The 12639-nt window shown below is 63.4% G+C and overlaps 3 protein-coding genes across 3 annotated transcripts; 2 read left to right on the forward strand and 1 right to left on the reverse strand.

The window, feature by feature from the left end:
* The first annotated feature begins 6 nt into the window (after positions 1-6).
* On the forward strand, positions 7-2534 carry LOC111532969 (sodium-dependent phosphate transport protein 2C). Its single transcript, XM_023199911.1, has 5 exons — positions 7-45; positions 111-278; positions 419-535; positions 610-734; positions 1932-2534. The coding sequence occupies exons 3-5, from the start codon at positions 532-534 to the stop codon at positions 2394-2396; spliced, it is 594 nt and encodes a 197-aa protein (XP_023055679.1). The 5' UTR covers positions 7-45; positions 111-278; positions 419-531; the 3' UTR covers positions 2397-2534.
* A 4645-nt stretch (positions 2535-7179) lies between these two features.
* LOC111532042 (tubulin beta-4B chain) lies at positions 7180-9675 on the forward strand. Its single transcript, XM_023199297.1, has 4 exons — positions 7180-7381; positions 7686-7794; positions 7876-7986; positions 8461-9675. The coding sequence occupies exons 1-4, from the start codon at positions 7325-7327 to the stop codon at positions 9519-9521; spliced, it is 1338 nt and encodes a 445-aa protein (XP_023055065.1). The 5' UTR covers positions 7180-7324; the 3' UTR covers positions 9522-9675.
* FAM166A (family with sequence similarity 166 member A) lies at positions 9550-12045 on the reverse strand. Its single transcript, XM_023199298.1, has 7 exons — positions 12008-12045; positions 11620-11834; positions 11288-11538; positions 11073-11199; positions 10626-10720; positions 10136-10253; positions 9550-9756 (listed from the first exon to the last, which is right to left on the reverse strand). The coding sequence occupies exons 1-7, from the start codon at positions 12043-12045 to the stop codon at positions 9668-9670; spliced, it is 933 nt and encodes a 310-aa protein (XP_023055066.1). The 3' UTR covers positions 9550-9667.
* Positions 12046-12639: the final 594 nt, after the last annotated feature.

Genomic DNA, 12639 nt, shown 5'->3' on the forward strand with positions numbered 1-12639 from the left:
CCCTGCACGGAGAGGAAGGGCACAGCCCGGGCGGACAGGCTGCCTGTGAGGCCCACCTGCCTCGACCCGCCCCCCAGGCTCCCCCTCACCTGCCCCTGCCCTGCCCCCAGGCCGCCACCTGTTTGCGGGCACAGAGCTCACGGACCTGGCCGTGGGCTGCATCCTGCTGGCCGGTTCCCTGCTGGTGCTCTGCGGCTGCCTGGTCCTCATAGTCAAGCTGCTCAACTCTGTGCTGCGTGGCCGCGTGGCCCGGGCCGTGAGGACAGTCATCAATGCGGGTGAGGGCATGGGAGGAGGTACGGTGGCCAGGGCTAACCCGGCATCCCCCCCAGACTTGCCCTTCCCACTGGGGCTGGCTTGGGGGCTACCTGGCCCTCCTTGCGGGCGCCGGCCAGGACTAACCCGGCATCCCCCACAGACTTCCCCTTCCCGCTGGGCTGGCTCGGGGGCTACCTGGCCCTCCTCGCGGGCGCCGGCCTGACCTTCGCACTGCAGAGCAGCAGCGTCTTCACGGCGGCCATCGTGCCCCTCATGGGTGAGCAGGCAGGACAGGGGCCTCTGGAATGGGGGCTCGGGCTGGGGCCCTGTGGTGACCCCCAGTTCCCCCAGGGGTCGGGGTGATCAGTCTGGACCGGGCGTACCCCCTCTTACTGGGCTCCAACATCGGCACCACCACCACGGCCCTACTGGCCGCCCTGGCCAGCCCCGCAGACAGGATGCTCAGCGCCCTGCAGGTACTGCCCCCCACGGTCCCGCTGCCAGAACTGGCCGGCTTCCTCTCAGCCCCACAGACAGGCATGTGTCACCAGCCTGGGGGTCCCAGGCTGGATGTGCCCCCACCTTCCCGGACCCCTTCCCTGGCCACCAACCTCAGCCCTGCTACTCCGTCTCCTTGGACCCCACGGGTCCTGCGCACATTTCACATCCACCCTGCGCCTCCTCCCGTGAGACCTCCTCATTTCCACATTTTCTCAGCTCTTTGCTGTGCCCCTGGGGGCCTACCCCCGGAGTCTCAGGGGGCTCCAAGCCCCTCTATTCCAGCACCCTCAAATGCTCTCCCCCAACCCCTGCTCCCTCAAGGAGCAGCCACTCACCTCCAGCAGGTCCCCATCTGGACGACCCTCCAAGCCCCATCTGCAAAGGCTGAGTCCCACCGGTGCTGGGCCCTGCCCTGGCACTGCCCAGGCTGTGATTCCACCTCCAGGACACTTCCCCCAGTCTGAGCCCCCAGCTCTGTGCCCCACCCCCAGTCTCAGTTAGTCCAGCTGGTTCTCCCTCTAAAACAGCCCGTCTGTGGCCTGCTGCTCAGAGGCCCAACAGGTTCAGTTCCCGAAACCCCGGGTTATGCTCCGCCGCCGCTGACAGGAAGAGGCAAGCGCAGCGCCCCCTGGAACCCACCCTTATTCTTGCCTCTGCCCTGTCTCTGTCCACTTAGACCCTCCCGGTGCAGGGTCCTGCTCCACCCCCTGCAGGAAGCCCTCCAGACTGCACCTGTGTGTGGACTCCAAGTCTGGCAGCCCCTGGAGGGGCTGTGTGTTCTCCCCTCCTGTGGCCCTGTGCCTCCTCCCCCCAGGGCATGGGCTGTGCAGGCTCAGCACACTGGGGGCTGAGGAGAAGGGGGTCTCTTGGCAGGAGGCACAGGCAGAGCCAAGTCGGAGGGTGCTTCCCCTGGTGGGTCCCCCTTGAGGGCAGCAGTGATGCAGTCGGCGCCTGGGGGTGCTGGGCTGCAGCTCCCAGGAGTGTGCGGGAGGCGTGTGGGGAGCGTGTCCTCATCTGGCCACAGTCCGCCCCCCAGACGGCTATCTCAGCCGTGGAGCGAGATGAATTTTGAACTTAGGGCCCCTTCTGTAGGGTGGAGGAGGGCAGGATTCCTGGGCCCCGGTGACCCCACCTCGTCGGGCCCAGGCCCCTGACAGCCCCCTCACCCCCAGGTCGCCCTCATCCACTTCTTCTTCAACCTGGCCGGCATCCTGCTGTGGTACCTGGTGCCTGCACTGCGGTTGCCCATCCCGCTGGCCAGGCACTTCGGGGCGGTGACTGCCCGTTACCGCTGGGTGGCTGGGGTCTACCTGCTGCTTGGATTCCTGCTGCTGCCCCTGGCGGCCTTCGGGCTCTCCCTGGCAGGGGGCACGGTGCTGGCCGCTGTCGGGGGTCCCCTGGTGGGGCTGGTGCTCCTCATCATCCTGGTCACTGTGCTACAGCGGCACCGGCCGGCCTGGTTGCCTGCCCGCCTGCGCTCCTGGGCCTGGCTGCCCCTCTGGCTTCACTCTCTGGAGCCCTGGGACCGCCTGGTGACCCGCTGCTGCCCCTGCAATGTCTGCAGCCCCCCGAAGGCCACCACCAAAGAGGCCCACTGCTACGAGAACCCTGAGGTCTTGGCCTCCCAGCAGTTGTGAGGGGCAGTTGCTGCGCAGACCACCCCACCCTCCCCGGCTGGGAGGGCTCTGGAGGGCCTTGGGGGAGGGGTCCCCATGGCAGCTGACCTCCGGTCACCTGCTTCCCCTTCAGTGCAAATAAACCACGCTGTTACCTGGGGTGGCAGTCCTCACTCCCCTAGACAGGGGCCTCCTGGGCACGTGGGGGAGCGGCCCGATGCTGCCTCCTGGTGGACGCTCCGGGGTCTGGGGCTCAGGCACAGGAGCCCGCCCATCCCGGCGTGTGTTTCTCAGGGCGGCCGCTGGGGACAGAAGCTCCCAAGGAATGGTGGGCCTGGGGGGTGGGGACTTCCCACAGTGGGAGCTGGTACCCCTCCTGAGGGTGCAGGGGAGAGCCCAGCCAGCAGGGAGCAGGGCTGGTGGCGCGGGGTGTGGGGGACCCCGGAGCCCCTCTCTCTCGGCGGAGGTCATGGTTGGGGTGCGGCTTGGAGTCCCATCAGGTGTGTGGGGTGTGAGAAGGGACCCCAATGGCTTGGAGGGCTGGGTGGTCCCAGAGGCACCCCCTGTCCGTCTGCCCTCTGTGTCTCTCAGCCAGTCCTGGGCTGGGCCCCTCGGGGACGCTTCTCCACAGGGCTGGGCCACCACAGGTGCTCAGCTCCCAGAACACACCAGGAGGCCGGTCTCGCCGCCAGGCTGGGGTGCACTGAGGCCTGGCACTGCCATAGAGAATGAGACCCTGTCCCGGGAAGGCCTGTCCGTGGGGTGGGCCCAGGAGGGCGGACAGCACCCATGGGGAGGACTTGTGGGCCAGGGTCCCTCCCTCCACTGTGTGGTCGAGTTTCCACACAGGAAGGCTTGTCCGCCGGTGAATGGGTAACTGGACACCTGGGAAGTTGGCAGGGTTGGGGGGGGCTCCTGCCACCTCTAGCCCAGAGCTGCCCACAGCCCTAACCCAACCCCCACTCCCACCAAGGGAAGAAAGCTTTGGGTTACCCTGGAACTGGAGCATTCAGTCAGGCACAGAGACAGGTAGGGGAGGGGCCGGCCCCGTCAGGGACAGGTCTAGTTTGCTCATTTCTGAGTCTGCTGCTGTGGCCAGTCACGTTCTCCCATCCAGAAATTCAGCCCTGCAGCCCTGATCTCTTCCCGGAGCCTCCCAGGATTGCCTGGTCAGACCCCACTAGGGGATAGGGGTGCAGCCGCTCAGGAAGACGAGGCCTGAGGGGGCCCCATGGCCATTTCTCCTCTGTGGCTCTGTCCTTTTCCACCCTCAGATTCCTTTAGCCTCCGCTCATGACGGAGGCCCTCTGTCCCCTTGGCCCCCAGTCTTCCCTAGGTCCTCTGCCCCAGCCACCCCTCAAACTCCTAGGCCTCCTGGGCCTTGATTTCACCCACGGAGGGAGGTGACCACCTGCTCTGGGAGCCGCGGGGCCTCGGGGGTGGACTCGAGAGAGAACGGGACCCCCAGCAGCTGGAGCTTTGGTTCCCACAGCCCTGTGATTCTTGGACACCCCTGTGGACCTGACATCAGCCTCATGGAACCGTCTGGCAACCATGTAGGGAACAGGCTTGACTAACCCCCTGGGGAGACTGAGGGGCCCGGGAGTTCCCCTGCCCTTTGGGGGAAATCAGTGAGGCCCTTGTGGAGAGGGGGAGGAAGCATCCCATGCACCTGTCCTTCCAGGGCAGGTGAGGTCTCCCACAAAGGCTGGGCGCCGGGTCCTTTAAGGCCGCCAATACTGTCTGCCTGCTGCCCCTGCCTGGCCGTAACACACCCTCCCGCTGGGACCATGGCCACCGGTAAACAGAGCTTTTGTTGTGGATCCTCCAACAGCTGCAGGAGGCGCAGGAGGGCAGGCACCCAGCACTCCCACAGCCACGCCTGCCCCGCTTCCCTGCCCTTCTGGCCCTCCTTGGACTGTATCCTGCCTGGCCATGGACCCCAGGCCCCAGGAGCTGATCCTCCTGCCCCATACTATCCTGCCTCTCCATCCTGCAGCAGGGCACCTTGGCTCAGGGTAGGGACCTGCAGAGCCTCCCCCAACCAGTTTTGTGCAACCGGGGGAGCTGCTGTCCTTGCTGGGCTCAGGCCCAAGCTTCAGGGTGTCTACTGCTGTCTTGTCCCCAGCCAGTGTCCACCTCACCAGGGCAATGCCAGGGCAAAGCGGGCCAGCTGGTGCCATGGTGAGCTCTGGGGCTCTCACCTGGGCAGGTGACACCTGTGAAACAGGGGTGGCACACTGACCTCCCAGCCCTGTGGGCACTGGTCACACGAAGCAGAAGCCTTTACCAGAGAGGGGTTGGGAGACTCTGACAAGGTGCAGGAATGCCACACACCTCAAAGAGCAGCCTCAGTCGGGCGCTCTGCACAGCTCACTGGGGAAAAAAAACCCAGAGCTTCTCCTTCCTCCCCTTTGTGACAACTCAATGTTATGAGGTTTTGACATGTCCCTGACTACTGCCTGGATAGCTGAGCTACTCTGCAGGACCCCAGGATGCCCTGGGCACTAGGAGAACCCTCGGATGGCTGGCAGCAACCTGTGCATCCCTCAGGCCACTGCAGGACCCAGTCCCTCTGAGGGTCAAGGCCTGTGTCACAGTGGTCGCTGGAAGCCAGGCCCGTCTTCCTGGACTGATCTGTGGGGAAGGCCACCCTCCTGGACAGGATGGCAAACTGGCAACAGACCCCCGAGGGGTGAGCACAGCTGCAGGCCCTCACCCCGGAAGGACAATGCTGATTCCCGTGCATGCTCTGGTGCTGCGTATCCCGACTTTCGGTATCGCATACTATGTGGTGAAGACAGAGGTGCGGTCCCTCCAGGAACAGAAAAATACATAAGCAGATATTGTTTCCAAAAGCCTTCAATTGGGAGACAGATACCCAGTGGCCAGAGCACAGAAGACTCTCAGGGCAGACCTGATAGTGTAATTTATTTAAAATGCTACAAAAATACAGCCAGATGCAGTGGCTCACGCCTGTAATCCCAGCACTGTGGGAGGCCGAGGCGGGTGGATCACAAGGTCAGTTTGAGACGAGCCTGGCCAAGATGGTGAAACCCCATCTCTACTAAAAATACAGAAATTAGCTGGGCGTGGTGGCGGGCGCCTGTAATCACAGCTACTCGGGAGGCTGAGGCAGGAGAAACACTTGAACCCAGGAGATGGAGGTTGCAGTGAACCGAGATCAGGCCACTGCACTCCAGCCTGAGCGACAGAGCGAGACTCTGTCTCAAAAAAAAAAAAAAATTAGCCAGGCATGGTGGTGCACACCTGTAATCCCAGCTACTTGGGAGGCTGAGGCAGGAGAATCGCTTGAACCCAGGAGGCGGAGGTTGCAGTGAGCCAAGATCGGGCCACTGCACTCCAGCCCGGGCGACAAGAGCAACACTCCATCTCAAAAAAAAAAGAATAAAGCTACAAAAATACAGAAGGCTCATTCCAGTAATTCCAGCAATTTGGGAGGCTGAGGCGGGCGGATCACTTGAGGTCAGGAGTTTGAGACCAGCTTGGCCAACATGGTGAAATCCCATTTCTACCAAAAAAACAAAAACTGGCGTGGTGGCGGGTGCCTGCAGTCCCAGCTACTGAGGAGGCTGAGGCAGGAGAATCGCTTGAATCTGGGGGGGCCGAGATCGCGCAACTGCACTCCAGCCTGGGAGACAGAGCAAGACTGCCTCAAAATAATAAATTAAGTAAAATAAAAATGCTACAAAAATACAGCGCGTTTGTTTTTAAACAGACTGATTAAAGGCGCAACCACATGTAATTCATTTTGTTTAGAAGTTTCTTTTCCCACCCAGGTAGAAATCAAGTCATAAATTAGGAAAAGCACTAATAGAAGTATGTCTCAGCCCCAGCGCGGTGACCCGTGGTTGGGATACCCGCCCTGGAGCCCAGAGGTCGGGGCCTACCCGCCGGGGGAGGTCTGGGCGCTGTCCTGGTCTCCAAGGAGCTCGCGCACTCCTGGGGCCGAGGTACCAAGGCGACCGGCGAACGGCCAGCGCCGTCTCCACAACAGGGCAGGGCGCGCGGCTGCGGGGGAGGCCTCGCCCCTCCACTCCCCTCCCCTCCGCCCAGGCCCTCGGGGCGCGACGTCCCCCACGTGCTCCCCTCACCCGACCGCGAGGGCAGTGGGCGTGCGGGACCCAGGAGCAGGAAACTCCGCGGCCTCTGCGACTCTGGTGCGCTCCCCTCCACCGCCGCAGCCCCCGAGCCCGTGTATCTTTCTGCTTTTAAGGCATCGCAGCCTCCTCGGCCTGGAGGCCCCGGGCTCGTTCCGTGCGGATCCCGCTCCAGAACCGACCCAGCGCACAGCTGCCGTGTCCCGGCGCAGGGCCGGCGAGGGCGCGACTCTGGACGCGGGGCCGCCGCCGGGCCTGCCCTTCCCAGCTCCCGAAAGAACCTCCCCGGCTCAGAGCCAGGACTGCGCTTGCCCGAGGCCCGTCGGGCCCCCCCTCCCCCGGCGCCCGGCGCGCAGCTGCCCGCCGCCCGACCGGAAGCCCGTGCCTGCGCCCCACCCCGTTCGCGCGCCTCCCGCGGCACTGCGGCGGTTACCAGGACGCTGACCCAGCGCAGCCAATAGCGCCAGCCTGGCGGCGTGCTCCCGGCAGCCAGCCAATGAGAGGGCAAATCAATCATTTGAAACACCCAATGGACGGAGCACTGCAGCGCCCGGGGTGGATTGTGATAGGGAGATAGGAGGCTGCGGCTGACCAATAAAGATCAAAGTGGCTTAAAAAGGCGGACCTTAGGCGGCTCGATTAACGAGGGCGAGACCAATCAAACGAGGGAGCTTGCCAGCCTCGTTCTGGCAGCCCAATCCGAGGCTGGCGGAGGCGGGCGCGGAGGATATATAAACGTTAGCGGAGCGTCGGTTGTAGCACTTTGCGCGCCCGCTCCTCCGCTTCTGTTTCTCTATTTCCGCCCGCGTCCCAGCCGCCGCCGCCATCATGAGGGAAATCGTGCACCTGCAGGCCGGGCAGTGCGGCAACCAAATCGGCGCCAAGGTAAGTTGCCGGGGCGCTGGGGCCAGCGCGGGCCTGCCGGGTTGGGCGGGCGGGCAGCCGGGGAAGATGGCGGCAGCAGCGGCCGGGCGGCGTCCCCGCATTGCGGCCGCCGGGCCCCCTCCGCGGGGACTGGGCCGAGCCTGGCGACCGAAGCCCCCAGGAACCCGGGGGCCAAGGCGCGCAGGGCGGGGGAGGGGCGGGGAGGGCCGGGCTGCCGCACCCGTCCGGGGCGGGGCTGCCTCCCTGCGCACCGGCCGCGGTGACTCAGCCCCGACCCGCCCGGGCCCGCCCGCGTCCCTTGTAGTTCTGGGAGGTGATCAGCGATGAGCACGGCATCGACCCCACGGGCACCTACCACGGGGATAGCGACCTGCAGCTGGAGCGCATCAACGTGTACTACAACGAGGCCACCGGTGAGGCCCCGGCCCTTTCCCCGACCGCCCTCCGGGGTCCCCGCGGCCCCTGCCCTGGCTGACGCTCTCCCGTCCCCGCAGGCGGCAAGTACGTGCCCCGCGCCGTGCTCGTGGATCTGGAACCCGGCACCATGGACTCCGTGCGCTCGGGGCCCTTCGGGCAGATCTTCCGGCCGGACAACTTCGTCTTCGGTGAGCTGCGGCTGGGGGCTGGGCGGCGGCTCAAAGGTCAAGGGGCTGCTCCAAGGGCACCTCCGTGGGAACTGCGCAGCCCGGCCCCCTGGACGCTCTCCTCTGAGCCACTCAATCCCCTCTCCTAAATCGGCTTTGAGAGCAAGGTCCAGCTGTCTGCCGAGGCGAGGAGCTGCCACACACGTAATCTCCCTGCAGGGAGCTGAGCTGGGGGCAATGGCTGCTACTCTGTCCTTGGGAATTGGCAGTGGCCCCCCCGCTCCCCGGGGAGGGGTTTGTTAAGCTCTCAGGTTTGGCCCTTGACTTAATCCGTAGCAGGGTAGGCTGCCGTCTTTTCACTTTGAGGGGTCTGTTTGCTCTACGTGCAGGGTGAATTCTGGGGTCAGCTCACACCATGTCACCAGGCCCTTTTCGCATGGTGTTGGTGACCAGTAGTGCTGTCTCCCTGGCTGATAAATGATTGTTTTCTCACAGGTCAGAGTGGTGCTGGGAACAACTGGGCCAAGGGGCACTACACAGAAGGCGCGGAGCTGGTGGACTCGGTGCTGGATGTTGTGAGGAAGGAGGCTGAGAGCTGTGACTGCCTGCAGGGTTTCCAGCTGACCCACTCCCTGGGTGGGGGGACGGGGTCTGGGATGGGTACCCTCCTCATCAGCAAGATCCGGGAGGAGTACCCAGACAGGATCATGAACACGTTCAGTGTGGTGCCTTCGCCCAAGGTGTCAGACACAGTGGTGGAGCCCTACAACGCCACCCTCTCAGTCCACCAGCTTGTAGAAAACACAGACGAGACCTACTGCATTGATAACGAAGCTCTCTACGACATTTGCTTCAGAACCCTAAAGCTGACCACGCCCACCTATGGTGACCTGAACCACCTGGTGTCTGCTACCATGAGTGGGGTCACCACCTGCCTGCGCTTCCCGGGCCAGCTCAATGCTGACCTGCGGAAGCTGGCTGTGAACATGGTCCCATTCCCCCGCCTGCACTTCTTCATGCCGGGCTTTGCCCCGCTGACCAGCCGGGGCAGCCAGCAGTACCGGGCCCTGACCGTGCCCGAGCTCACCCAGCAGATGTTTGATGCTAAGAACATGATGGCTGCTTGTGACCCCCGCCATGGCCGCTACCTGACGGTTGCTGCCGTGTTCAGGGGCCGCATGTCCATGAAGGAGGTGGACGAGCAAATGCTTAATGTCCAAAACAAAAACAGCAGCTATTTTGTTGAGTGGATCCCCAACAATGTGAAAACAGCTGTCTGTGACATCCCGCCCCGGGGGCTAAAAATGTCCGCCACCTTCATTGGCAACAGCACGGCCATCCAGGAGCTGTTCAAGCGCATCTCCGAGCAGTTCACGGCCATGTTCCGGCGCAAGGCCTTCCTGCACTGGTACACGGGCGAGGGCATGGACGAGATGGAGTTCACCGAGGCGGAGAGCAACATGAACGACCTGGTGTCCGAGTACCAGCAGTACCAGGACGCCACGGCCGAGGAGGAGGGCGAGTTCGAGGAGGAGGCTGAGGAGGAGGTGGCCTAGACCCTTCAGTCACCGGGGAAAGCAGGGAAGCAGTGCGAACTCTTTATTCACTCCCAGCCTGTCCTGTGGCCTGTCCCGCTGTGTGTGCACTTGCTGTTTTCCCTGTCCTCATCCCATGCTGTACAGACACCACCATTAAAGCATTTTCATAGTGTGCGGTTTCGCCTCGCCCATTCCTTCCAGTAGGCCCTCCGGGTGCTGTTGCCGAACGTCAGTGCGTAGTTGTCCTGCATGGCTGCGGGGAGCCAGGCTGCAGCTGAGCTGGGCTTATGTGCCCAGGGACCAGCAGGGGCTGGACACCCAGGCCTCAGAAGCATGGGGCTGCCCTGGGCCCTGGGGATCTGCTTGGTAGGAAACCTGCTTTTTGAAGGCAGGCCTGTCCTTTCTGGGTACCCAACCTCGGGGCCCGTTGGCCTGTGTCTGGGACTTTAGCCCCCTTCCGAAAGGGGTAGGGAGGATGGCAGACAGTCCTACCCCAACCAAGGTGGGACCCTGCTTGGTAACAGTGGTCAGAAGGGTGGTCCTGAACCAGCAATGAAGGGTGGGCAGGTACAGCTGCCCCTCCCCACGTTGGCCAGGGTGTGTCCGTGTGACCCTTCCCGCCCTGTACTCACAGGGGATGAACCCCATGTAGAAGGGGATCAGGCCTTGGCTGCTGTAGATGTGGTTGCTGGGCCAGTGTGTTCCAGGCAGCTTCTCACCCAGGTCACAGTGGGGGTTTCTAAATAGGAACTGGGGAGACAGACAGGTGCTGACAAGCTGCCTCCCCAGCAGGCAACCAGATAGTCAACTCTCCCAGTGGCGGCCTGGCCGGAGGGCCGGCACTCCCCGTGGGGGAAGCTGTTCATGCTCCCAGCCTTCTGCATCCCCCTACCCCCGACTCGGAAACTTGAGTGCAGGGATCCAAGCAAGACTCAGGAGAGAGGAGTTGGGGTGGCTCCTCCGGGGACAGGAGAGAGCGGGGACAGGAGAGAGCCAGGCAGAGCCCCGTCAGGCAGGCTTCTCAGGGAACCTGGCCTTCAAGGCACTCTCCAGGGAAGCTGTCAGGCAGCAGAGGAAATGTGTGTGTGAGCTGGGAGCAGGCCCTGGATGGCGCTCTCCTACCTGGTTCTTGTCGAACTCGTCCATGGCTTGTGTGACACCGTCTCGGTAATTCATCCCCATTACCCAGGCGAACCGGGGAATGAAGCCAGCATAGCCTGGGGGTGGGTAGATGTGCGGGCTACCCCAGGCCCCCTTGGCCCTCCCCTGGGCATATCCACCTGCCCCCAGACGTGTCAGGGAAGCCAGGCAAGGCTCCCTTTCCTTCCCTGAACATTGGTGACTGCCTGATGCGGCCAAATGGGAACAGGCAGGCAGGGCACTGCCTCGTCTTGGGAAAAGCTGGGCTCCTGGAAGCAGCTGGGAGGCAGAGAAGGTCCCCCTAGCCCGCTAGCCCGTTCTGGAGCAGGAAAAGTGGGCCCCTGTGGCAGTCTCTTCAGGGACTCTCACAATGCAAGAACCTTGTGGGGAGGGGTGTCCTTGTCCAGCCCAACCCAGGCCCGCACCCACCTGAGATGGCCTTGCGTTGGATCAGGTTGGGGTGGTCCAGCTGCGGCAGCCGCTGGAACCTGCCCACATCTAGTGTCTCCTGCTGGCGGGCGGGGGGTGGGTACTCATCCCTCCGGCAGTGGTACAGCTGGAGTGGGGAGGGGGCGGAGGTCATGGTGCAGCTCCAACCCGGGGCTGAGTGGAATGGGCTTGGCACTGGTGCATCCCCCGGCTACCTGGTGCTGCCTGGGGGCCTCGCAGACAGGAGTGGTGCTCTTCCAGGCATCTTCGCAGTATGCTGGGTGTCCCAAGTCTCTGGAGTCCCCCTTCCTGCCTGGTGGGCACGGAGGGTGCGGGGGGTAGGGCATGAAGCCTGCAGGTAGCAGAATCTGTCTGGCTATGTTCTCTCCCACTGGCGGCTCCTGGGCGTCCACCTCCAAGGGTGGGAGCTGGCCAAGGATCTCAAAGTTCTTATAGGGCTTCAGACCTGTACCAACAGGGCAGCCTGTGAGTGCCAGGACAGGCAGGCGGGCGCAGGAGGGGGCAGGGTTGGGGACTGGCGGCTCACTGGTGTAGTGGGGAATGTAGGGCTCCATCAGGTCTCGGCAGGGAACCCTCGGGGGCTTGGACTGGCTGAAGTCCTCAATGAACTTGGGCTTGGACATGGGGGACAGCACAGAGCAAGGGCTCTTCTGTACACTGGGGTCTGTGAGGAGCTGCCTCGTGGTACGCCCATAGGTGTTCCCCACCTGGTAGCGCAGCTGTGGAAAGAAGCCGGCATAGCTGTGGAGGGAAGAGAAGGAGGCAGGGCAGGTCTCAAGGGCAGCCCCAGCACTGGGCAGGGCCCCTTCAAGCCAGATGTGGACCCAGCCTGCCGGCCACTTCAGCAGCAGCTTGGCCCACGGCAGGTCGCCTGCCCTCTGCTCACCTGTAAATGGGGCTGCAGTGGCACTTGCCTTCTGGGGCTCTCGTAGCCTGAACGGGTGGCACACATCCCGTGCTGGGAACACGTCAGCACCACAGCAGATGGCCGCCTGCCTTGTAGCAGCCCCTCCAACCCCCTCCCACCCCTCATTCCAGCCACTCCGGGGTGCTCTGCCCTGGCAAGGCAAGTACAGGCACAGGACGTGTGGGCCAGGGCGTAGGCGAGGGACCGCCCCTTGCACACACACTGGGCCCACCAGGAGGGTGTTGGGTGGGCTTGGCCTGCACCTGTGCCACTCCAAGAGGCCAGTAGCCTCCTGCACAGGGCCAGGACCGGGAGGCAGGTGGAGAGCTGGGCTTTTCGGGACCCTCATTTGGCCTCGTGTGGCATGGGGTGGTGCAGGTGGTCACAGGTGGTTCAGCGCCTCAGGGTCTATGTGATCATTCAAGAAGTAAGAACTACCTTCCTTTTAAAAATTGCCGGCCGGGCGCGGTGGCTCAAGCCTGTAATCCCAGCACTTTGGGAGGCCGAGACGGGCGGATCACGAGGTCAGGAGATCGAGACCATCCTGGCTAACACGGTGAAACCCCGTCTCTACTAAAAATACAAAAAATTAGCCGGCCACCTCGCCCGGCTAATTTTTTGTATTTTTAGTAGAGACGG

The sequence above is a fragment of the Piliocolobus tephrosceles genome, unplaced genomic scaffold (assembly GCF_002776525.5).
Source record: "Piliocolobus tephrosceles isolate RC106 unplaced genomic scaffold, ASM277652v3 unscaffolded_14486, whole genome shotgun sequence".
Lineage (NCBI taxonomy): Eukaryota > Metazoa > Chordata > Mammalia > Primates > Cercopithecidae > Piliocolobus > Piliocolobus tephrosceles.